The following is a 22874-nucleotide window of genomic DNA, read 5'->3' on the forward strand; positions in this document are numbered from 1 at the left end:
AGGTGGTGATTTCACAATGGTGGAAAAAATTGTCCACTTCACATCACAGGTCGGAATTCCAAATTTCCAACTCTTGTTTTTGGAACAAATCAAATTGCTTCTACATGACACACGTAATGGAAGCTTCCTCTTTGGAGAGAAGGTGGACCCGGTAGGGAGACATAACACGTCGTTTGTGTAATTTCATAATTAAAGGGGTTTCTTTGTCAATACAAAAACTTAGACTTTTTTTTTTCCTATTTGAGAGTGCGAATATCATAATGCAACATCAATTCATACTTTAAACGAATTAGAGCATCTAGATTATGCGTGCTTTTATTTTAAAAATTCAACTTTTTTTTTTTTTGTGTTTTTTTTTTCATTATGGTTTTCTTGTGTGAGACTTTTGGTCATCTTTGGACATCAACTACTCAACTACCTAACCCCACCCAGTCCTATAATAACCCCCATCTTCCCTCATTCTCTTCCACAACCTCCTCCATTTCCTTCATCTTGAGAGGGTTTGTATTTGCCAGAAACCGAAAACGAAAACGAAACAGTCAATCGAGCAAATTTTCAACACCCACTTGCTGTCGGTTGAGATCTCCCAGCAGGAGCCAAGCAACCTTTTGAGGATCAAGCAAGAGAGTTGAAAGGGGCTGCGTAGTTGGAGAAACATGGTTGGAAAGCAGTTGGTGGTGAGGCTTGTTTTGGCCATATCTGTGTTGAGCTCTCTCCTTCTGATAACCTCGGCACAGTCACAGACATGCTCGAACCATACCTTCACTGAGAACAGGGTGTTTGCCACGTGCCGTGATCTTCCTCACTTAAGCTCTTATCTTCATTGGACTTATGATCAGGCCTCAGGCAAGTTGGACATAGCATTCAGACACTCTGGAATCTCCGACACAGACAGGTGGGTTTCGTGGGCTATAAATCCCAACGGTGACCTCACTTCATCTATGATTGGAGCACAGGCTCTGGTGGCTATCTCACAATCTGGTGGCGCCCCAACAGTACACACTTCTTCCATCCAAGGTTACTCAACCCAGTTGGCAGAGGGAACCATCTCTTATCCTCACTCTGGCTTGACGGCTACCCGTCAGAATAATGAGATCACCATCTATGCCACTCTCACTCTTCCAAACAATACCGCTAGTTTGGTCCACCTTTGGAATGACGGTTCTCTCTCTGGTTCTACCCCTCAATCGCATTCTATGTCAAACGTTCAATCTAAGGAAAGTTTGGATCTTCTTTCTGGTGCCAGTCAAGCAGGATCAAGCGGGGGTTCACTTCGAAGAAGAAGAAATGTAAGTACCTATTTTTCTGGTTTGTTTCCTTGAAAATAAAGATTTATTCTACATGGTTTGCCAAGGAGGTGTTTGAAATATTTTTCGATTTTTTGAGAAGTTGATTGAAGGATGTTGGTTTGTTGTCAGGTCCATGGAATTCTAAATGCTATGAGCTGGGGGACTTTGATGCCCCTTGGTGCCATCATAGCTAGGTATTTGAAGGTGTTCAAATCTGCTGACCCTGCCTGGTTTTACCTTCACGTTACCTGCCAAACCTCTGCATACATAGTTGGTGTTGCTGGTTGGGGAACCGGTCTCAAGCTTGGCAGTGACTCGGTTGGTGTTACGTACGACACCCATAGAGCACTCGGAATCACCCTCTTCTGCCTTGGAACCCTTCAGGTATGATTTATGAGATGCTCTTCATTTGTTTATTTCCGAACCCTCTTCTTTTAAATGCTATGGGGACTCAAAGAACTACCTCTTAATACAGGTTTTTGCTCTGCTTTTGAGGCCCAACAAGGATCACAAAATCAGAATCTACTGGAACTTCTACCACTACGCCATCGGATACGCCACCATAATCATCAGTATCATCAACATATTTAAAGGGTTCGATGCATTGGAGGTTTCGGTAGGGGATCGTTACAATGACTGGAAGCATGCTTACATTGGCATTATTGCAGCTTTGGGTGGTATCGCTGTGCTTTTGGAGGCTTACACATGGTTCATTGTGTTGAAGAGGAAGAAATCAGCGAACAAGACAGCACATGGCATCAACGGAACAAATGGAGTTAATGGGTATGGTTCTAGTGCACAGCATGTGTAGGGAAAGTGACCATATAGATACTGGATTTTTGGCTTCTGAATTCTATCTATACGAGTTTTGTTGTTAACTCCATTTCTGTCTGTATATTTGTTTACACGTGGAGTGTGTTTAGCACACTCCCACTAGCTTAGAGTTTGGTTTTGATATGAAATTCTTTGATAGGATGGTTAACGAGTTCCTGCTATTCCAGAGGATACTTTGTATCGGTTTCCATATTTGTATTTATTTACCTCCATCTCACTCTTTTGTGGTTAGATAAAAGCTATTGCATTTTTCTCTGTTATTGTATGAATTGAATTTCTCTCTGCACCTTTGAATTCAACCGTTGAGAGCTATAAAGAGTACAGGCTGGACATGAGATGTTTGGGTGAACATTATTGACCTAACATGTTTGGAATGGTGTGAATTTATCGAGCCGCGGGGATGGATGCATTATGCTCTTTTTGGACTATTCTCTTCCTATCTGCCTTAAACTAATGCGTATCAAATCAATATTTAATACACGTTCATCTCCTTTTTCTCAGAGTTTGAAAACCGAACCCCAAGTAGGTGCGCACGCCAGCTTATTTTTATGTGTAATAAGTTTCTACTTGCATTTGTTCTTGTATTTCGGCCAAACTCATGCGAAAAGGCCAAGGCACTATGCACTGTCCGTATCATAGGAAATTAGAAAAAAGAGTTTATCGGAAGTCTCCACACCCCATGTGAATGGAATTAATTTAAAGAGGTTCAGTTTTTTTTTTTTCTGAATAACTTTTCTGAACGGTGTTATTAAACTGATATGCACTTCCACACGTATAACTTCTGGAATAGTTTGTTTCCTGATTTCCACAATTAAAGTACCAAAAATACTCCATAATGATCTCAATCAAATAAACTGAATTTCGATGAATAATTGGCTAGATACATTTTCACCAAGATTCTTGCTTAATTTTCTTGTTTCACGCCACCATTCCACCTCGTGTGGGGACAATCTTTTTTAGAACATCGTTTAGTTGATCTTGTGAAACAACAAATATGGAAAACAGTCTTGCCCATGTGATATATGATGAAGTGGTGATATTCTTGTCTTATCTCAATATAATAAAATCGTGTAGTGCAGTTTTATCCTTAATAATTCACAGACCCCATTTGTCATCTTGTGGAACTATGCTTTTGCACTTGATCGTGGTCGTGATTAAGCTCTTTCCAAAGAACATGAAGTAAACCTTTAGTTTCTCACCATTTAAGGCATTGTATGTGACAAGTAAATTAGTCTTCCAATAACTAATCTTTGAAATATCAATCTCAAATTTAATTTTCATGAGATACTTAAGGAATACGATAATATTTTCTGCTTAAAATCTTATGACTAACATACTTGTAGATTTCTTCTTGTTACATGTGAAGCTGTTGGTTTGTTGGTTGAATTTTTTCGTTTTGAAGATTGATTAGGCCCAGGAGGATAAAAATGGATGAGATAGCTTGAGGTTTTTCATAGGGTGTGGTTGCTTGTGATCCATGCGAGCATATGCAAAACATGATTAAAAATCAAGAGGAGGATCCTCCATCAAAATATCACTTCAAGCTTGGTTAAATTCAGAATCTAGACCACCAAAAATATTAACAACAGCTGCATCGTTAACACACGAGACATTGAACCAAAATTATATTACATGTGTTCAAACAATCACATTCTCCCCATAAAATTCTATTGTAGTGCTGCTTTCACTAAAAGAAATATACAGAATAAACGAATTGTTTAAAAAATTGTTATGAACTTAAGTAAAAATAACGTTAATAAAATATATTATTAGATTATTTGTGTTAACCTTGCTACATAATTTAAATCAGCAGTTAAAGGAGCCCATTCACTGCACAATAGCTGATGTAATGGACCTTAATATTGGATGGGTTAATCAGATACCCGTTGTTTGGGTTCCATGTTAGTTTGGATTGTTTGGATAAGTTTATATTCAACCAATTTTTTTAAGATTTTTTTTACTTTAAATAAATGAAATAAATACAATGAATTTTTAACTAAAAAAGTAATATGTATAATTTTAATAATGATTTTTATAATAAATTATGATTCTATTTCTCGAGAGTTTAGATTTTATATAGTTTATATTAATTTTTATGAAAAAATACACTAAAAATAAAATTTAAAATATAGCATACAAATTTATAAATATAAAAACATAAATTATCAGATATCATAAAATTCTAATTCAGTATCTCAATATATTACTCAATTTTATTCATTTAAATTTATTCGTTTACCCTACCCAATTCGATTATATGTTTAAATTTTTAATTTCTTTTGAATCTATTATATGTAATGATACTAAAACGAGTTTGAACCTAAAAATCAATCCGATCCACCGTGGATTCGGACTGGATTAACTCACCATCCAACCCAATTTTTTTTAAGTTATATTACAAAAGTAAAAATCTTAAACTTAAAATGCTCTTACTTTTCTAAGTTGAGACTTTGCAAACGCAGACTGCATCAGATATCTTTGTAGATCGTGCTTTTCCAGGACGATATATGGCAGAAAAAATATTATTCTTTTGGGATTGAAGAAAGAAATTTATAATTAAGTGAACAAACTTGTTTAATCTACCGATTTTGGTGGACCGGTTGGGTTCAAATTTTTTATACTCCCTAATAAATTATTAATCAGGTTAAATTAATTCACTAAATAATTTATTCATGATGACGCCAGGCCAGACTAAGTGACTCATTTTGACATCCTAATGAGATGCGGATGTTTTGCTTAGGCCTACGACGTCATAAGAAAGTGCACTTCTTTTAAAGGATTTAAAGTGATTTATTATGCAAAAGAAGATTTGTCATCGAGCACTTTTGATTCATATAAGAACTTAACAATTCTGATAACTTTATCAGATCACTTTTACAAAAAATGTAGAATCTTAACCATTAAATGACCAAAAGGTAAATAAACTAGAAAAGATGGCTATACGATAAGTTCTTGCCATTGATTAATAGTAAATTTGCTCACACCATATGGCGCAGAGCATCAACAAATGCATCCTTTAAGAAAGGGTTTGAAGCTGCTACTCGCTGAGATGTTATGTCAAAATCTGCACCAGACCTGAAGCAAGCGAAACATCGGATGTTGACGTAAGCATGAAATATTTCCAACATATCTGCAACTGTGTTTGATAGCACAAATACTACAAGTCCTAAAGCTCCTATCGAATTGGACTTTCACATTGGAACTAGGCCTAAGAGGAACGTACCAATCCGCTACAGACACTAGAATCCCTTGGGTTCTTTTATTACAATTATAACAGATTCTAGTTTTATTTATTCTGCAATTCTGTTACGATGTCATGTTACTGCAATTTTTTTTTATTCCGTTTCCTTTACTTGAGGGCCACCTAATGACCTGTACTTTGAGTCCAGCCAATTATTACTTTGATATGAATAATAGAGAAGAATTCTGAATCGTTTATTATTTTCTTTGTTTGGACATTCTCCTAGTTATCTTTGCATTCAAGGAATATTAGTTTCCCTATCAGTATTATAGCTTTCTAAAGTGCTAGTAAGTCCTGTTAACTGTTTCTACAGTATGTCACAATGCATGTCCATCTAATAATGTGAGCATAACTGTCCACAAGATGAAGATGCTTGCGAAGAACCAACTGCACTATGTACCTAACTGGGCAGAGAGACTACCTAGAAGTTAATACTTAGTCCCTTCATGAAGAATAAGGATATCTAATCAAAGTTACTTACGGATCAAACACAACTCCTCCAGCTTCTCTAACAATGACAGCACCACCTGCCACATCCCTAGAAAAAGAAAGAGACCTTGTAAATTACATTACCACATTGCCTAACATTAATGTAGTTTGAGATATTCATACCAAGGACCACCAAAGCCAAGTTCAAAAAATATGTCCAGTCTTCCACATGCAATTCCACATAGATTCAGAGCGCAGGAGCCACTCATTCGAAGAGATCTCACCTAATATAGAAAAGCTGTTACAGCAGAAACAGTAATATCACCTTAGTCCAGTAGATTCCATGGAAAATCCCAGCTTTACCTTGAAAAGCAAGCTTTTAATCCTATTGGTAGATTCATCTACTGTTTCTTTGTCACGTTTTGTTCCAACCTGCTCTTTCAGAAGAGAAGAAAAATGAGTTTCAAATTTGTCTTGATTCAAAATGCACAATAGTTATGAATCTGACCAATAATCTCAGCGTTCAAAGTTAGAGTGAGATAACCTTACTAACCAAAAAGGACCAGATTTGTAGTAAATAAGCAGACTAATGCGGGTAAAACACAAAAAATTCACTGGGGATACAACCTAAAACAGACTTCGTAATCACAACTTACAATTTGCTAAATGATCACATTGATCTTTTGGACGTTTGCACAAGTGCACAGATATGCGGAAAGATATATAAGAATGGATTTCACGCCATAAACTATAACAGGCTTGACTTACCTCAGTTGCAAGAAGAGAGCTAATCAGTTCAGTTTGTGACGATACTGTGAAATTTCAAGGCATCAGCATAACATTTAAATTAACAACAATCAATAAAAAAAATAAACAGACGACACACCTTTTATAGGATTCCCATTTAAAAAGGCACCCTTTCCACGGATTCCAGTAAAAAGCTGCATACAACAATCCCAAATTTTAGTTTGTATACTATGCAACAAAGGAAAATGAATTAAAAATACTACAAAGTGTAAAATGTCATACGGGTAAGGCTAATTTACAGATATATTAAAGTCTCATGTTCCTGAATGAATTAAGTCAATGTCTACTCTCAAACATGTCTTCTATAACATTAAGGTTAGAGGAAAGAAAACAACATAACAATTGATTACAAATATTCCAATAAAGTTCAATATTACCCTGTCTACATTTGGACAGTATCCCAGAACAGCTAAGATAAAACAGCACATGCAGAATTTAACGTTGTATAAATTTTTTAATATTTCTAACTGAAATTTTAATTGTTTTATAGTCAGTCACTTGTAAACCATCCGCAACAGGGAAGATTTCTCACCTCATTAATAATTGGATTGTATACAACGCCAATTGTAGGAATTTTTCCAATTGTGAGACCAATGGAGACACAAACGAAGGGGAACCTGCACATAATAGAACTCCAGTCAACCAATATGGACATATCAGTACATCACAAATCCACTGTCACCCTAAACATCATAATTAATTATTACCCATGCACAAAGTTAGTAGTTCCATCCAGGGGATCAACTATCCATGTGGGTTCATCTGTGAGTTCGGAAGTGCCATAGGCAGCTGTGGTTTCTTCACCAATGAACTAAGAAAACCAATTTCAAAGAACTTAAAGGAAAATTATACAGGCAAAAAAGAGAAAATAGTAACTCATCTTAAACTTGATTAATGAATATATGTACAGTTCAACCTTGTGAGTGGGATAGAGCTGTTTGAGATGATTAAATATGAGCTCTTCACATGCTTTATCGGTTTCTGTGACCAAATCAACCTGTGCATCATGCAAAAAAGTAAAAGACAGTAAGCAAATGAGATATTGAGCAAGTTTATTATTGTACTTATTATTTTTTTTTAAATAATTGATTATTATGATAAATTAAACAGATTTCTACCTTTTCATGTTTGTCCAATCAGCTTATTTAAAAATAAGCAAATCTTATGCTCTTCTTAAATAGGCGATTATTTTTAATAGATCATTTCAAAGACGCTTATTTTAAGTTTAAACAAATTGACCCATAATCTTTCATCATTTTTTGCCATGATAATGTCCATAACACTTAATTAAATTTCAGTCTGAACTTCTTTACAAGAACATAGGACAGTTACACCAAACTTCTCACTTAATTTTTCCTATAGTCGTTCATATCCCACCTTTTTGGGCTTGGAGAGTCTTGGTTGCTTAGACATTGATAAGAATTAAAAATTAAAAACAAAAAAACACAGAAAATTAACCAGAAGTGAAACTTTTGGTTCCTATTTAAGATGATAATTTTACCTTGATCCATACATGGAAAAGAAAAAGTTTTCAAATCAGTCCATACGCATGAAATAGTTTTCAGTTCACTCACCGCCATCTACAGCTGTTATAACACCATCTAATCATCCCTCATGGCTAGAACAGACTATGACGTTATGTCAACATGCGTACGACTAGATCTGTTAAGGTTTTGGTCTCTACACATAAAACTATTTTCAACTTGTGTTTGTACATCAAAAAAGACGTTTTCATATTCATCACTATATGTGAAATCATTCACTCTTTGCCATGAATACTAGTGATAATCTAAACAAATTTTATATTGCTTTCTACCTTGGCTCGAGTAGCATGAAGAAAGAAAAAGTGGAATGCTACATGATAAACTCTAATACAACTATAAAATGTCTAATCCCGGGCATGAAAATTAGACCTAATGAAACAAAAGTAGGGTGGCAAACCAACCCACAATTTCCATGTTCCCCACTCAAACACTTCCTTACTTGCACCCCGTTGATAATCAAGACTGAAGATCAGTTTCACACTCTTTAATTCTTGCTTTCCATATCTTAATGATAATCTCCAGGACCAGTTGTTAAATAGGGATTCAAATCATAAACTGAGAATTATTTCTGAATCATGAACTGTGGAAATAACACAAGGGCAATTCAGGAAATGGACAAAGATAAGAAATTCTGTTGTGGAGAATGGACAAGTGTCAAACGACCCTGTGATTGTGGGCATTAAAAAAGTTCAAAGATGAGGATGGTAAGTTCATGCGTGCGGATTATGTATGAGGTAACAATTAGTTATATAGTAGCTTAGAGGAGGGGAGAAAGTTATGGTCTTGTTGCATTTTGTTTCTTCTCTCTAGTGTCTCTGTAGTTGCTATTGCTGAATAGCAACCTTTTACTCCATTGACCCACCGCTACAATAATACATACGGAGCTTTAACTGTAATTGCTCATTAATTCATTATTTCACTGCTTAAGTGATTTTTACCACATTACACGATGTAAAGAATAGTAAGATTCATAATCAATAACTAAAAATAATATATATATATATATATATATATATATATATATAGAGAGAGAGAGAGAGAGAGAGAGAGAGAGAGAGAGAAATAGATCTATATAGCTAGAAAAAACATTAAACAAAAAACTAAAAAGCATAGATCTAAGAGTGTTTCATATAAAGAAACAATAAAAACATCAATATATTGTCATTTTAAAGTCCAATAACTCGTTGCATACCTAATAATGTGAATTGTAAACTTCAAAAGAAATCATAATTCAAGGAATAATAGTCAAAATGAACTTCAAAAGGGCTATGTAGGAGGACGCTTGCTGGCTTCCTGTAATAACTTAAAAACCCCTTCTCATGGTGGCTTCACAAAATAACAAACTCTTTCTCTTTATTTTGACTCATTTTTCACTCTTCCGGCACACACAGCCAGAAACCAGAGTGCTCGCACTGGGCTCAACGAAAAAATAGAGAGATAACAACAGCAGCAATATACAAGAGTTAGACGTAGGATACCATTGGCCTGGCAGGAATTTGAATAATGAATGCAAGCGACAAAAATGGATACACAGAATATACAAAGCATGTGCAGTGTGTGGGAGGGGCTAGACACAATCGAATTGATTATGAATTGACACCGGGTGAATCATGGCCCCTAGTTTGAGTTTATTAACAGGTGAATGCACCTTGGATTGTGATAAGAACGATATGCCTAAATGTGTTGAGTGCATAATAATCAATGGTAGTCTAAAGTGTAAGAGAAAGGTATCACATAAGGATTGTCTGAAGTATTGTCTCTTGAATACATGTACTATTTCATTCGAAATCAAATTTAAAGTTTGTAATGTGCTCAGTAAACTAGAGTATAAAGACGCGAGAAAGAATGAGAAACAATGTTGTGTAAATAGTTGCAACACGGAAAGAAGAAAAGCACTAACACAAAAAGGAAAGAAATATATGACATGCAGATTGCCTCGCAGATTAAGCAATGAATACATCATACAATAACTCCCAAAGAATGGCCCGTTTTAAGACTATATTCAAATCCAGACTTTAAAGATTGTTCGCAATTGCAGCCGCAATGTCAAGCCTTGCAATGGCAGTTGTGGCCCCACCGGTTGCAATTTCACAACATTCAGGGTCATGAAAAAACAGCAATGGTAGCTGCAATCCCAATTTAAAACCTTCGTTGAAACTATAGGGTTTCAGGTAGAGAAGACGAAAAGGCAGATAAACGAGACTGCAGAGCCTAAAACAGACTTAAACTTCATGTGTTGTTATACACCAAAATGTGATGATAAAACATTAGCTATGATTCTTGTTCATAAGTTTCTCATAAACACGTTACGTTTAAAATAAATTTATCATTATTAATTCGGTTTATGCATAAATCAAACCGAGCCGCATAGTGTTGGTGAGGAAGAGAATGAAGCGAGAAAGGTAAAAGAAAAGAGAGTACACAACGGAGAGAACGCAATCAAACCTGTCCTTTGTGTTCCACGTGTTTGGTCTGGTAGAACCCTTTTCGAATAATCTGGAAACCATGCGCGTTCAATAGAGTAAGATACAGGAGACAAACGCGTAGAGTGAAAATGAACGGAAAGAGAAACGAATCAATGGAGAGATTTTGGAATGAAAATGAAGTGACCTCGCCAGCTTTCTGAGCCGCGTGAACCGCAGATGCGAGGAATTCCGAGAGCGAATCTACAGTTCAATTTCGGTGAGCAGAGTTTGCAATAAATAACAATTAAGTGGAGAAAAGGATAGAAATTGTATTGGATGGAACAAATACCATTGTCAATGTCAACCATTTTCTCCTTCAATTGTTGTCTGCGAGAGAAAGAGACTGAGAGTGAAGAAGGTGGCGAAATGAAATGATGTAGCAGAGCCTGTGATTTTATTCTTGAACTTGTGTTTGCATGTACCGCGCTATCCAGCGTTCACTGCACTACCACACCACCAACGATCAATCGCACTTTTTCAATAACTAAATTCACCCGTTATTAAATAACTATTTATTCTACAACTGGCAATTTATAATAAAATCATTTTCGTGATTCATTTTAATCTTCAATTTTCTTTAAAATTGAACTTTTATTAGCAGTGTAGTCTTCAATTTCTTTTTGTAATTGAAATTTTAAAAACTATGTAAAAGGTTTTAAATTCTCATTCAGACGATCTTTGGGTCATTGAGTTTAATTAAAATAATTGATGTCACAGCATAGACACAGAAAAATTTGAGATTAGTATAGAGAGATTTCTGACGTCATTAATTCAGGCATATTCAATTTTCGAATTGCAGAGAGGGAACTCAAAAAGAATCTCAACGAAAAGTGTACTTTTTTTAATTTGTTTGTCATAAAAAAATGTAAAAATAGCTGTATTGACACAAATCTAGATAATTCTGAAAGTGTAATGAAAAAGTGATTTTTTTAGAATCTAAATAACTATTGGTAAAGTAGCAGTGATGAAAGGCATATGGAATATGCCGGAGATTATCCTGATGCTTTGATTTGTTTTTTGGCCGCACACTTTTCAATGTTTTAGGTTCCCTGGTTGTGTCCAAATAGGTACCAAACATGTACCTGAAGGAGGGGATGTGATGTGAGTACCCTAATCACGCTCTTCTTTTATTGGTTTGTAAAAGCCTCCTCTCGTGTATGAGCCACAAATGAAGAGGCCCACAGCCAATCTCAATGCTGTTGCAAAAATAGGGAAAAAGGCAAGAAGAAGTTGACTGCTACCTCTTCATTCCAGGAAATGCAATTATGTATTCATTTTTTGGGAGCTAAAGTTGGAAATTGCGTTATTTGAAACGAATTAGCATTAAGAAAACAACTCAATAAAACCTGTGGAGAGTGCAAACTGCAGACACCCAAACCTTTCAACTGCAATGCTAATGATGAAGTGATGCGTGCACCACCCTGCTTCCCACACTCAACTCCTTCCTTATATCATATCATTACCTCAATTATTTCACAAAATAACATTAATCTATCCGGCTAAATTATTTGAGCTGGATAATATTTTAAAAACTATGTAACTAGGTAACTCATCAATTTATTTTTCTTTTTAAATTTTATGTTGAAATTAGCACTATTTCAAAATTTTATTTAATTCGCTTAGAAGCTGTATTGAAAAACACAATTCCAAGTATGCTTTTTTCCAAGTTTAGGGTACAGTTGAACTCCCAAACATAACTTCATATTTTCATTTTACTCTATAATTATACTTAAAAATACAATTTTGACTCTTTAAATTTAAACTAAATAAGTTTGTAAACAATATTTTAGTGAAATTAAAAACATTAAGGTTGTGCTTACAAACACAAATTCACCATATTTTAGAAAGAAAACTTAAACTTAAAAAGTAATATTACAATCTTGCTACAAAACCAACTTCTACACAAAAAGAAATAATAATAGTTTATGTAAAGTTACATCACCTGTGTACTTTGCTGACAAAGGTGTTATCTAGATATGATTACACTAAATTAAACTTCTCCCATGAACTAAAATCAACTCAATTCTTGAACAAATTAAATGAGAACCTATGAAGTTACGGAAACTAATCTTAACTTTTTATTTTCTTTTTCTAAACACTACACAAAATTTAGCGAAACAAATATTTTGAGATTGCATGACCTCGAATACCTTTATTACTTATAGACACCTACAAAGACATAATAAACCGCACGTAGCTCATTAAGCAATTTATTTATCTACAATTTTTAAAGGGCGTAATAAAATTACAGCAAGAAAGCATCAAAGTCTGTATGAAATGATAGTCCCATCATGATAAAAACTAATAACTATTACAATACACAATTCGCTAAAGTGAAATGCCACATGGTAACGTGCTACTTAGCACAATATGCACTTCAGGTGCATTGTTCCCTGGGTTAAAGAGCTTCGATTTCCTTCATCACTTGAGCTTTGTCAGCTTCAAATTGTTCATCCTCTGCACAACCACAACAAATAAGTATCATGAGAAACTGATAATTGATACCACAAAGAGGAAGGCATCACTTACCTTTATCAATTTTGAAGTCTTCCAATAGTCTCAGCATCTTACTTTTGTTTGCGACAAATATACTGACGATATCAGCTGGTTTATGTTGGTTAGCAGCAAACAACTGGTGTGACAAGCAAATATCAATAAACGCATGATTCAGAACAGTCATTTCCAAATGTGTGGTATAATATTATTACAGTAATACCTTGAAAACATGAAATGCTTCAATTTGTATGCTCTTGCTTGACTCCTGTAGGAAGAAATCAGTACGGACCATTAAAATCCACTTTAAACACATGCCAAGGTTCTTAATCTTCCCTTCAATATATAATACTATCACCAAAACTTATTTGAACATTAATCTTTAGCATTGTAATCTTGACAAACTACAATAGTACTAGGGTGAAGATAATTTGATGGAACTGATGCACTTCCACACGTTAAAAACGGCAAAATATATCAAGTGTGGATAAGGATTGGCAGACACAGATGAAGCACACAAACAAAGGTACATAATAAGGCACGTCATTCAAGTTTTGTGTAAAGGGCTCATACTCTTAGAAGATTCATTAAAATCCTCAAGTTGTCTCTTGAGCTCACATATCGTGTCATTACTGCTGAATTTGATCGGTCAAGTAATATATCTCCCAACAACTGTGTACGAGAAAGAAATCAACTCAGTAATCATAAATAGATCATACTCAAATGAACAGAAGACTGTAAAGACCAAAACTCCAACATTCAGGGGGGGCGGGGATGGAGAGTGAAGAAAATTCAATAGCAATTCAGGAAATTTCATAGGTCAAATGAACTACAAATGCATGCATGAACAGGCAAAGATACTACCGAAATCCACTAGGAAAGTATCTGTTGACTAGCTGTGATACTTTTGTTTACAATTTTCAGGAAATTTCATTGGTCAAATGAACTAAAAATGTACACACAAGGAGGTGTACGTTTCTCAAACCCAAATTTAAGTTTTCAACAGGCAAGAATTATAGTTGAGATCAAAATTAAATTTATATGGATAAACCAAAAACACTTATAGAACCTTGACAGCTTGGCGCCTTGTAATGTAATTGGAAGATTCCAACAGCTTAGTGTTATATTCTGCAAAAAACTGAAAGCAGCAATAACAAAGTGAGTATTCGTTGATAAGTAATGGGCATTAACTACTTGAATAAACCAGGTACAAATAAAACATGTTAATATAAACTGACAACCATATAATTATGTCAGCAGCATAAAGTTTTAAAACAAATGTTCGATAAGGTAATATTTTAAAAAATCCCTAATTACAATAAACGAACATACTTGTGAAGTTAATAATCATATAAAAGAAATTAAACACGTGGTTAATAATCACAAAAACTAAATGACTTTTTGATAGAAGATATGTTCATCCACAATGCATGCAGAATAATTTTCTACAATATCTCTTATCAGTTCAGAAACCAATACTTAGAAGTTAGAAGCAGAGAAACGAAAAAATATAATTCTATTATGGTCATTTCATATGAATGAAAAGGATAAATTTAAAATAGTATCAGAACTTGAGTTTTTAAAATCGTTTGTCAGTTTATTATAATTTATATCAAAGACACTAACCTTTAAAAACTCTATAAAACTAAAACAAAGTCGATATCATGTTCATACCATCAAATTATAAGCTGTTATATGAGAAATTTAACTAAAAAAATAAAACTCATGCATATTATTTAGCAATAGAATGTAATGAAAAGATAAAGGTAGCATGGATGTGAGGTGTATAAATTAAAATTGAAATGCTACTTTATAAAAAGATTGAACTTTGAAGGGGTAACCTACCCATTCATAATTCTTGGAAAGGAATTCGGATACAGTAGATTTATGTCTTGTCAAGAGCTCCTGAGACAACACAAAACTATGTGTCATGAACTCTGTTCAAAAAATGTGCATTGCACAAAGGAATTTGTAATCACAAGTTCTTTCACATGAAATGCACCTTAAAGGTAGCTGCAGCATCCGCAGCAATGTCAAAATTTGGGAGTTGGATATAGTCAAAGAATTTCTTCATAAGTGGTGAGTTGAGAACATATCTGATATAAAAATATGAAGAATTAAACAACACTATAGTTATGATGTGAGGGGAAATTACATGTCCTAGGTCTTTTTTTTTTTTCACAAACTTCACACACAACACCAATCATTTTGTATGAATCAGAGCACATATAAGAAAAGTATAGGAAATGCAGGGCTATTCTAACATAGATTACAACCTTAACAGTAGTTTCTAGTATTCACCAATCATTAACAGCTTGATAGTACACACACAAAAAAAATGAATCATCACATTCTTTTTCCTTACTTTGCGACAATTTGATGTCGAATACACTCCCTTAGCATTGCACCATAGTGTAAAGCCATATCTGTGTTTTCATAGCTGAAAGGCAGCAATTATTAGTCAGTTGCACAGAAATAACATAGGCATCGAAATATGTTAAGAAAAGAAGACATACAAGTCACAAAACTAAATTAAAAAATCACAAAAATTCCCTGAGCAGGACGTGAGATTATCATCATGGCTGATTTACAGAAATTAAAATTTTAAGGTTGACAAAATAATTTATTTACAATCATTTGATTAAGCAGAAGAGTCCACCGTACCGATTGCAAAGCTAAGAAACAAAAGAATGTCATCCAATGTTTTCTTACCCAACTATCAAGACATCCATAAGATCCAGATTTTTTTCCAGGTAATCAGATGCAATCAACTTAAACTGAACCTGTTGCCTTTGTAAATTTGCAACAACTTGAGTGGCATCTTTTCTGGCCTGCAAAAGCCCACAGTCACCAGGTTAGCAAATAGTACACAATCACAGTACAACTTCTGGATAAACATGTGATTCTACCCCATCCAAATTTTTAATAAGCATACTCATCCTACAAAGGGTACCTAAACCAACGGCATAATCAGGAGGTCAAATAAATTTCCCTAATACCTCCAGATTCAATTTTGGAAGACATTTGATAAACAGACGCAATGTGTCCTCCTTAAAGAACTCCTGAGTCAACTGTGCGCAAGCTTCCGCAACTGGTTCAGAATCACTATTTCCATACAGGATTTGCTTAAGCTCCCTGACGTTTTTAAATAGCTCGGACATTTGCTGTTAAATGGACCACACAAACATCATAAAAATCAAATAAGAACTCACGAATTCCCGCACAAAAAGCCAAGATCCAATAAAAAATCATCAAAGAAAATAACTCCACCGGTTCCAATTTGCTTACACAAATTCACTACAGCTCCGACAATGCATGATGATAGCATATCAAGTTTAATTACTTTTACCACTAAGTTCCACCCGCCAAACCGAACAAACCAACAAAATTTGCAATATTAAAATACAATCGAACTATTAAAAAGCAACTTAATAACAACCACAGTGATTGAGCGTACCCTCTAAACTAAAACTCTAGCGAGAAAAAATATCAACCATGAGTTAAAGAATGTCGTAAACAACATGCAGCTGTTTTCGTGATTCACAAATCAAGGCCCTAAGGTTCCAATCAATGGTGAAGTATTAAGCATTGGGAACTTCTTGTTTATTTTAGTTTTCCAGTCAACAATCACAGTGACAAAGTTAGTTGAGATCAGAGAATCGGGAAAATAAAAAATTGAAAAAAAAAACAAAAAGTAAAAAATGCGATCTAAAACTAAGGGAACAAGCGAACCTTCTCTTCTCTTTTGCTTTCGCGGGATTCGGAGTTCCGATCAACGAAGAGTAGAAGATCTCTGGTGTGACGCACTACATCTGCAGGAGTGCGAGGTTTAGACTTGAAGAGACCCTTCATCTTCTCAAAGTGCTGTTGTAATCTTTCCTTTTCTCTCTGATCACACAGTCTAGTTAGGGTTTGGGATTCTCAGGGAGTGGAAGGGATGGGCAAAATAAGAACAAGATGAATCTGGATATTTTAATTATTTCCAAATATAATGATTATTTATTTATTTATTTACTTCTGAGATTTTGTTGGGGAATTATAGAGGAACTGAACATGGATGGAAGAAAAGGATGAGGTAGAGGATTGGGATTGGACCTCACACTAATACCAGAAAAAACAACCTTCCTCCTGCTTTCGTAATTCATCAAACTTTTATTTACTGGCTCCAGTTTCAGCCAAACACAAAATACACTCACTTAGCAAAACTTAACTTACTATTATAAAAACTCGACTGCTATCATAAGTAACCAAATTAACTAAACAACACTTCAATTCCATCACTGTCAAACTTATAATATTTTTTAATGTATAATTCCATTCTAATCAATTTTTAATATATAGATTTTTAAATAACATAATTTGTGTTTATTTTTAATTATTTTCTAAGAATTCAAATGTTTGCAAGCTTTTTTTTAACAGGAAGAGAATAATATATGAGGCGAGAGATAATGTCAGTTGTAGAAAGTAAAATATAATAGATAATTATTTTAACAAAATATAATTAAGAATATATTTTTTTAAACTAAAAGATATATTCGCTTTTATATATCAAGTTTTACGTAGTCTTTTTTTATTTTAATTCAATCTTTTTGTGGACTATATAGATAAAAGTGTATTTGAGTTAGGGAAAATGACGCGACAATATAATAACAAATTTAAATTGTATTACAACAAGATTTTGGTTTTTGCAACGAAGGTTTTTTGTTCTTAACTTGATTCTGTGGAAGGCTCGCGGAGTAAGTATTGGACCAAATTTAATGTGGTCAATTTTAGCTAAAGTATTTTGAACTAAAAACATGACCTACCATTTTCTCTGCGTTTTTTTTCCTTGAACAAACGTTGCGTGAGACAGATTTTCTTAATCAGTCTCTCTCTTTCTTTTTTCTATGCTCAGATTTATTCATTGTTGCCTAATTTATCTCGATCATATCTCGATCATGTCTGACAACATTTAATGGTATAAAAAGCATCAACGTTTTAATTAACAACTGTATGACTGAATTGTTTAATTTCAAATCATTTTAGCCGTTTATTTTCATTCGTAGCTATTTCAGTCCATATCTTAGTTTATTTAATTGCATCTTTTTTAATTTTTAGTGTTAAGCATATTAGCCTCGTGAATGGAGATGTACAGACAAATAATACAAATTCTATAATATTTTTTTGATAGATGATGTAGTGACATTAATTTCTATCTCCCAACACCGTAACACTGTAGAAGAACCTCTGCAATATTTTCTTTTTCTTTTTCTATTGACAATTTGTAGAGTGGCTCCAAGCTTTAAAGTTTTTAAGAATAATATTCTAGGAAAAACTGATTGGAAGCATACGATTCGTATTATTCATGATTCATGGATGTATTATTCCTAATTCTTGAATATACTATACTGCTACAATGAAATGTATTATTCACTTAGTTTTGACAATGAAATGTAGCGGTTATTCATTTATTTTACCAATTTCATGTTGTTGATTAATAAATCCTCTTTCTTGTGTTTCTTTTTCACTTTTTCTTGTTTCTCTATTTATGTTATAATTGTTTCTGGCTGATCTCTCTCTCATCTGGTACCAGTGTGCTTATGAGAAGAGGTTTAAAATACTTTTGTTTTGAACGTTGCAAAGGTTATCATGGCTTGGACTACTATCATTTATTTAGTAGATTTTTTATTATACCGGTTGTAATATTAATTGATTTAAAAATTGAAACCTTTTATATTATTTATTTTTATATTAGTTTTAGAATCGATATAAATTTTTTAAAATAAGTTTTATATATTAACGATTAAAACTCCAACAGACTTTTACTTGATTCAATAAAGTAATTCGCATTTTAAATTTATTTTAAAAAATTATACATATGGGTCTTATTTTAAAAAAATTATCTTAAAATTTAGAATCCATGATATATAAAGATATTTTGGTCTATTAAAACTCGATACACATTGTTAAAATATACCAACTTAAAAACAGGCGTATGCGCGTAAACAAACCCATATATATATATATATATATATATATATATATATATATATATATATATATATATATATATATATATATATTATAAAATATGCAACTATTAATACTAATTTTTTTATTAATACATTTTTAAAAAATATTTTTAAATATCTTTTACAAAAAATAATTCTAAAATAATTACAAGTATTGAAAAATAAAATTATGCAAATAATAGATACTTTTCTAATAATATATAGTAATATGAATTATATATTATTTATATATTAACACATAGAAAAACATATGAGATAGTAAATAATTATTTTTTTATTTTTAAATATAAATATAAATAATAATTTTAATTATATTGAAGTTGTTAGATATTATAATCATTTTAGTTCAAAACCAAATTATACCAGAGTCACTAAAAGGGATGTCAATTTTAATTCAAAACCAAATTTCACTCAAAAATAATGACTTTAGTTCAAAATGTATGACATTAAAATCGTTATTATTATAAACAAATTCAACTCAAAATTCACTCACACTAAAGTATGAGAGAGGATGACACCTTTAATTCAAAATAAATTATATTTAAGTCGTCAAAGATAAACATGATTTGAGTTAAAGTACAAATTTAATTGAAGTTGTCACTAATTAGCGTAAGTTCTCTTTTATAAAATGTTTATCCTTAGTGTGATTTCTTCTTATTAGCATTTAATCAAAATAGTTTTTAATCAGATTACGATTTTAATCAAATTATATGAAGAAAAAAATGGAGCTGAACTTGTACAAAAATCATCATCTCGTACTTTTTCCAAACATGGTCATCGTTATGCAACATAGCTTAACCATTTTTGTAATTAAAAAAAAAAAAAACCCATATGTATAGTTTTTAAAATAAATTAACCCCGTTTTGGAAAAAAAACCCAATATATCACTAGACCGATAAGGTTCTTTGCAAGTCCTCATTCATATGTTTGAACTATTTATTTATTCAATTATTGCCCTATCCTCACTCACTTCCTTTATAGTAGGTTTCCCTTTATATTACTTGTTACCCATTTTTTGTCATAAAAAAAATAATATTAATCTAATTAAAATTCGAACCACTACTACTTATTTAATAAAAATATAATATAATTTATTTATACAATTTTTGCGTATTAATATCTAATTCATGAATAAAAGTATTGTTTAAAAATTAAAAATACATTTTTAAATTATATTTTTTAAATTGAAAAATATATATCTTTTAAATGATTTTAAATAAAAATATTTAATTAAAAAAATAGCTAACCTAATATTGATTTCCTATTATAATTTGGAATTTAATTTTGACAAATAATAGATACATACTTATTTATCTATAAAATTAAATAGACATATTTAGTTCAATTATTTTTTATAATAGATAAATTGGATACATTTATTTTAGAGATGAGATCGATAATCCATAAATGAGTTATTTTGTAATCCTACTTAATATTATAAATTACTTTTTTTCTTAGTACTATATTAAGTCTAGAACCAATTTAATGCAAAAGGATCTGCCTTAAAGAGTCACAATCAGAAAGGTATTTTAGACCAAGAAAGTTGTAGTCATCCTTAGAAAGGCACTGATATATTTACAAACACTAAAGTGTTAAAGAGAAAGTATTATTGTTAGATATAATTAAGATTCATTTTTGCGTCAAGTTTTCTTTATATTTGTGCTTTAGATAACATAAAATTAGTTTGTGTTTTTTTTTCTGTTTTCTTACTTAGTTAAAAGAGGACTATTCATGCTTAACTAGAAATATGTTATTGTATGAGTAAGGAGAAATACAAATAAACGGAATAAAATATGTTTCGATTGAAAAGGATTGAGAGTTGATATTTTTTCTTATCTGCTCTATACTTCGAAAGTTCAATCTCCTTCAAGAATGTTATCCACATGATAGATTGTTAAGCTGTAAAAGATACTCTGACGACATTAATCATATATTTATAAATCTTATGACAAATAAAGTCGTTAATTAATCATTAATATCTGTTAATATACCTATAAATTGTTCATAAATAATCATTACATTATTAATTAGTCTTTAATTATCTAAAATAATTGTCTTGATCAATCTGTAAATTGATTCTTAACACCAACAAGTATATTTCACATAGTACAAAATGTAATATAAATGGGGTAAATAAATATAATAAAACAAAAACCGCATTTTGTTCTCTTTGACATTTTATAATAAACTATGATAAAATCATCTTTTCACCATTGAGTAAATAATATAAAAGAATAATTATAAAACTTTATTACATCATTGGTAAAGTGAATATTTCATATTGTAAAACCCTATATAATTAGCAATAATAATTCTGTGTTAAATCAAATTAATGCACACTATAATCAATGTTTATCTCATTAAAGCCCACTTCAAATCTGCTAAATCCCTCTGCTGTGCACTGAAAACCGTGCCACATCATTCTCTGAAACACGCACCACGTCACACACTCAGTACATTAAAAACGCACCAATCTTTGCATGCAAGCACGCCACGTGTCGCGGGAGAAGCTTCCAAAGCAGGGTTTGGTGTGCAGGTGGCAGGCTGGGAGACGCTCGTCCGTTTTGACGTGGAAATCCACAAAATCTGAGTTTTGAGAAACTCTCTCTCTCACTTGCACGCACACTTCGTCTTCCCCAGAACCTAAAACCTCCATTTTTCTCCAACTTCTCTCTAAGAACCTTCATCTTCTCTCTACCATTACTCATTTCTTTCAACTCCAATCAACTTTCTGAAACCGTAGGAACGTTCACGGCGTCGTGAGCTTTCACTGGAACCGAACATATTAGAATTCTGCATCCGGTAAGCTTTCAAACCCTAGAAACCCTTTTCTGAGTTGCATGCGAACTTGATGCAGCTGCATGTTAGAATATACACTAAGTTCTCCTTCGTTCTTTTTGGTTAGAGTTAGTGAAACACTTGAGAATCACGTTGCGGGTAGGAAATTTTGTTTGGACAAGTTAACAAACGTTCGCGTAGGGAGTTCACTACTAGACCAGGTAAGGGAAGCTTATATGTTTAATTTATACTGTATGTTATATGTTCTGATTTGCATGTATGATAAATCTGAAGTTTGAGCTGTTATGGAAGATTACTGATATCTGATATGATTTCTGGTTTTGGTTGATCTGTCATGAACAAGCACTGTTTGTATGTATTATATATGTGTTGATTTTGATTGAAATGCATGTTGATTTGGTTACGTATGAATGGAGTATGGTTATTGTATAATTGGAATGATTAAAATGTTGAGATCTATATGATGATGATATTTAAGGTGAATTAAATCTGGAATGAAAGTTATAAAGTTTATAAATTTGAAATCTGAAAAATTCTGTTAAGGTTGAAAAATCTGAAACTTTAAATCTTCCCTTTGATAAATGACGCTCGTCATCGTACGGTCATAGATCGCTCGGTTTTCCTTAAAATAACTAGAATGGGATTCCTTCATTTGGAAAGAATTCTGCTCGTGAACGAGCGTCCCCAATTGAATGTCTGAGCGTTCGTGCAGCTTAGATGTTTATAAATATTTGAAACTTTATAAATAAGTAACGCTCGGTCTTATACTGAGCGTTAGTCCTAAAGAGCGCTCAATTCCATATTGAGCGTTCGTCCTATAGAGCGCTCAATTCCATATTGAGCGTTCGTCCTAAAGAGCGCTCGGTTCCATATTGAGCGTTCGTCCTAAAGAGCGCTCGGCTTTTTGCCAAGCGTTCGTCATGATTTGTGCTCGGTCATATACCGAGCGTTCGCTTTAATAA

At 32.9% G+C, this 22874-nt stretch overlaps 3 protein-coding genes across 4 annotated transcripts; 1 reads left to right on the plus strand and 2 right to left on the minus strand.

Annotated features, from left to right (window-relative positions):
* Nucleotides 1-462: 462 nt before the first annotated feature.
* LOC124839436 (cytochrome b561 and DOMON domain-containing protein At4g17280-like) lies at nt 463-2383 on the plus strand. The gene is made up of 3 exons (XM_047315260.2): nt 463-1289; nt 1419-1673; nt 1765-2383. The coding sequence occupies exons 1-3, from the start codon at nt 657-659 to the stop codon at nt 2098-2100; spliced, it is 1224 nt and encodes a 407-aa protein (XP_047171216.1). The 5' UTR covers nt 463-656; the 3' UTR covers nt 2101-2383.
* A 2548-nt stretch (nt 2384-4931) lies between these two features.
* LOC124839448 (inositol-phosphate phosphatase-like) lies at nt 4932-11099 on the minus strand. The gene is made up of 12 exons (XM_047315275.2): nt 10899-11099; nt 10755-10810; nt 10590-10640; nt 7517-7597; nt 7308-7411; nt 7133-7217; nt 6680-6734; nt 6562-6605; nt 6157-6225; nt 5977-6077; nt 5846-5902; nt 4932-5198 (listed from the first exon to the last, which is right to left on the minus strand). The coding sequence occupies exons 1-12, from the start codon at nt 10915-10917 to the stop codon at nt 5102-5104; spliced, it is 819 nt and encodes a 272-aa protein (XP_047171231.1). The 5' UTR covers nt 10918-11099; the 3' UTR covers nt 4932-5101.
* A 1649-nt stretch (nt 11100-12748) lies between these two features.
* LOC124839440 (putative MO25-like protein At5g47540) lies at nt 12749-17268 on the minus strand. 2 transcript variants are annotated; one of them, XM_088092006.1, is made up of 11 exons: nt 16835-17268; nt 16102-16266; nt 15815-15933; nt 15468-15542; nt 15105-15198; nt 14948-15007; nt 14172-14240; nt 13676-13774; nt 13326-13370; nt 13181-13241; nt 12749-13066 (listed from the first exon to the last, which is right to left on the minus strand). In XM_088092006.1, the coding sequence occupies exons 1-11, from the start codon at nt 16952-16954 to the stop codon at nt 13008-13010; spliced, it is 966 nt and encodes a 321-aa protein (XP_087948132.1). In that variant the 5' UTR covers nt 16955-17268; the 3' UTR covers nt 12749-13007. The 2 variants fall into 2 exon arrangements, with proteins under 2 accessions (XP_087948132.1, XP_047171221.1); XM_047315265.2 differs by having other exon boundaries at nt 13139-13241; nt 16835-17263.
* Between the last annotated feature and the right edge of the window lie 5606 nt (nt 17269-22874).

Source organism: Vigna umbellata, chromosome 5, assembly GCF_029865625.1.
Source record: "Vigna umbellata cultivar VRB3 chromosome 5, Vumbellata_1.0, whole genome shotgun sequence".
Taxonomy (NCBI): domain Eukaryota; kingdom Viridiplantae; phylum Streptophyta; class Magnoliopsida; order Fabales; family Fabaceae; genus Vigna; species Vigna umbellata.

Coding starts and splice junctions, on each gene's coding strand:
- LOC124839436 (XM_047315260.2), top strand. CDS start 657: ATGGTTGGAAAGCAGTTGGTGGTGAGGCTTGTTTTGGCCATATCTGTG. Junction 1,290..1,418: donor CACTTCGAAGAAGAAGAAAT/GTAAGTACCTAT, acceptor GTTTGTTGTCAG/GTCCATGGAATTCTAAATGC. Junction 1,674..1,764: donor TCTGCCTTGGAACCCTTCAG/GTATGATTTATG, acceptor CTCTTAATACAG/GTTTTTGCTCTGCTTTTGAG.
- LOC124839448 (XM_047315275.2), bottom strand. Junction 5,903..5,976: donor CTTGGCTTTGGTGGTCCTTG/GTATGAATATCT, acceptor TTCTTTTTCTAG/GGATGTGGCAGGTGGTGCTG. Junction 5,199..5,845: donor GGAGGAGTTGTGTTTGATCC/GTAAGTAACTTT, acceptor CGCTTGCTTCAG/GTCTGGTGCAGATTTTGACA.
- LOC124839440 (XM_047315265.2), bottom strand. CDS start 16,954: ATGAAGGGTCTCTTCAAGTCTAAACCTCGCACTCCTGCAGATGTAGTG. Junction 14,241..14,947: donor TTTCCAAGAATTATGAATGG/GTAGGTTACCCC, acceptor TGCTGCTTTCAG/TTTTTTGCAGAATATAACAC. Junction 13,067..13,138: donor AGACTTCAAAATTGATAAAG/GTAAGTGATGCC, acceptor GTGGTTGTGCAG/AGGATGAACAATTTGAAGCT.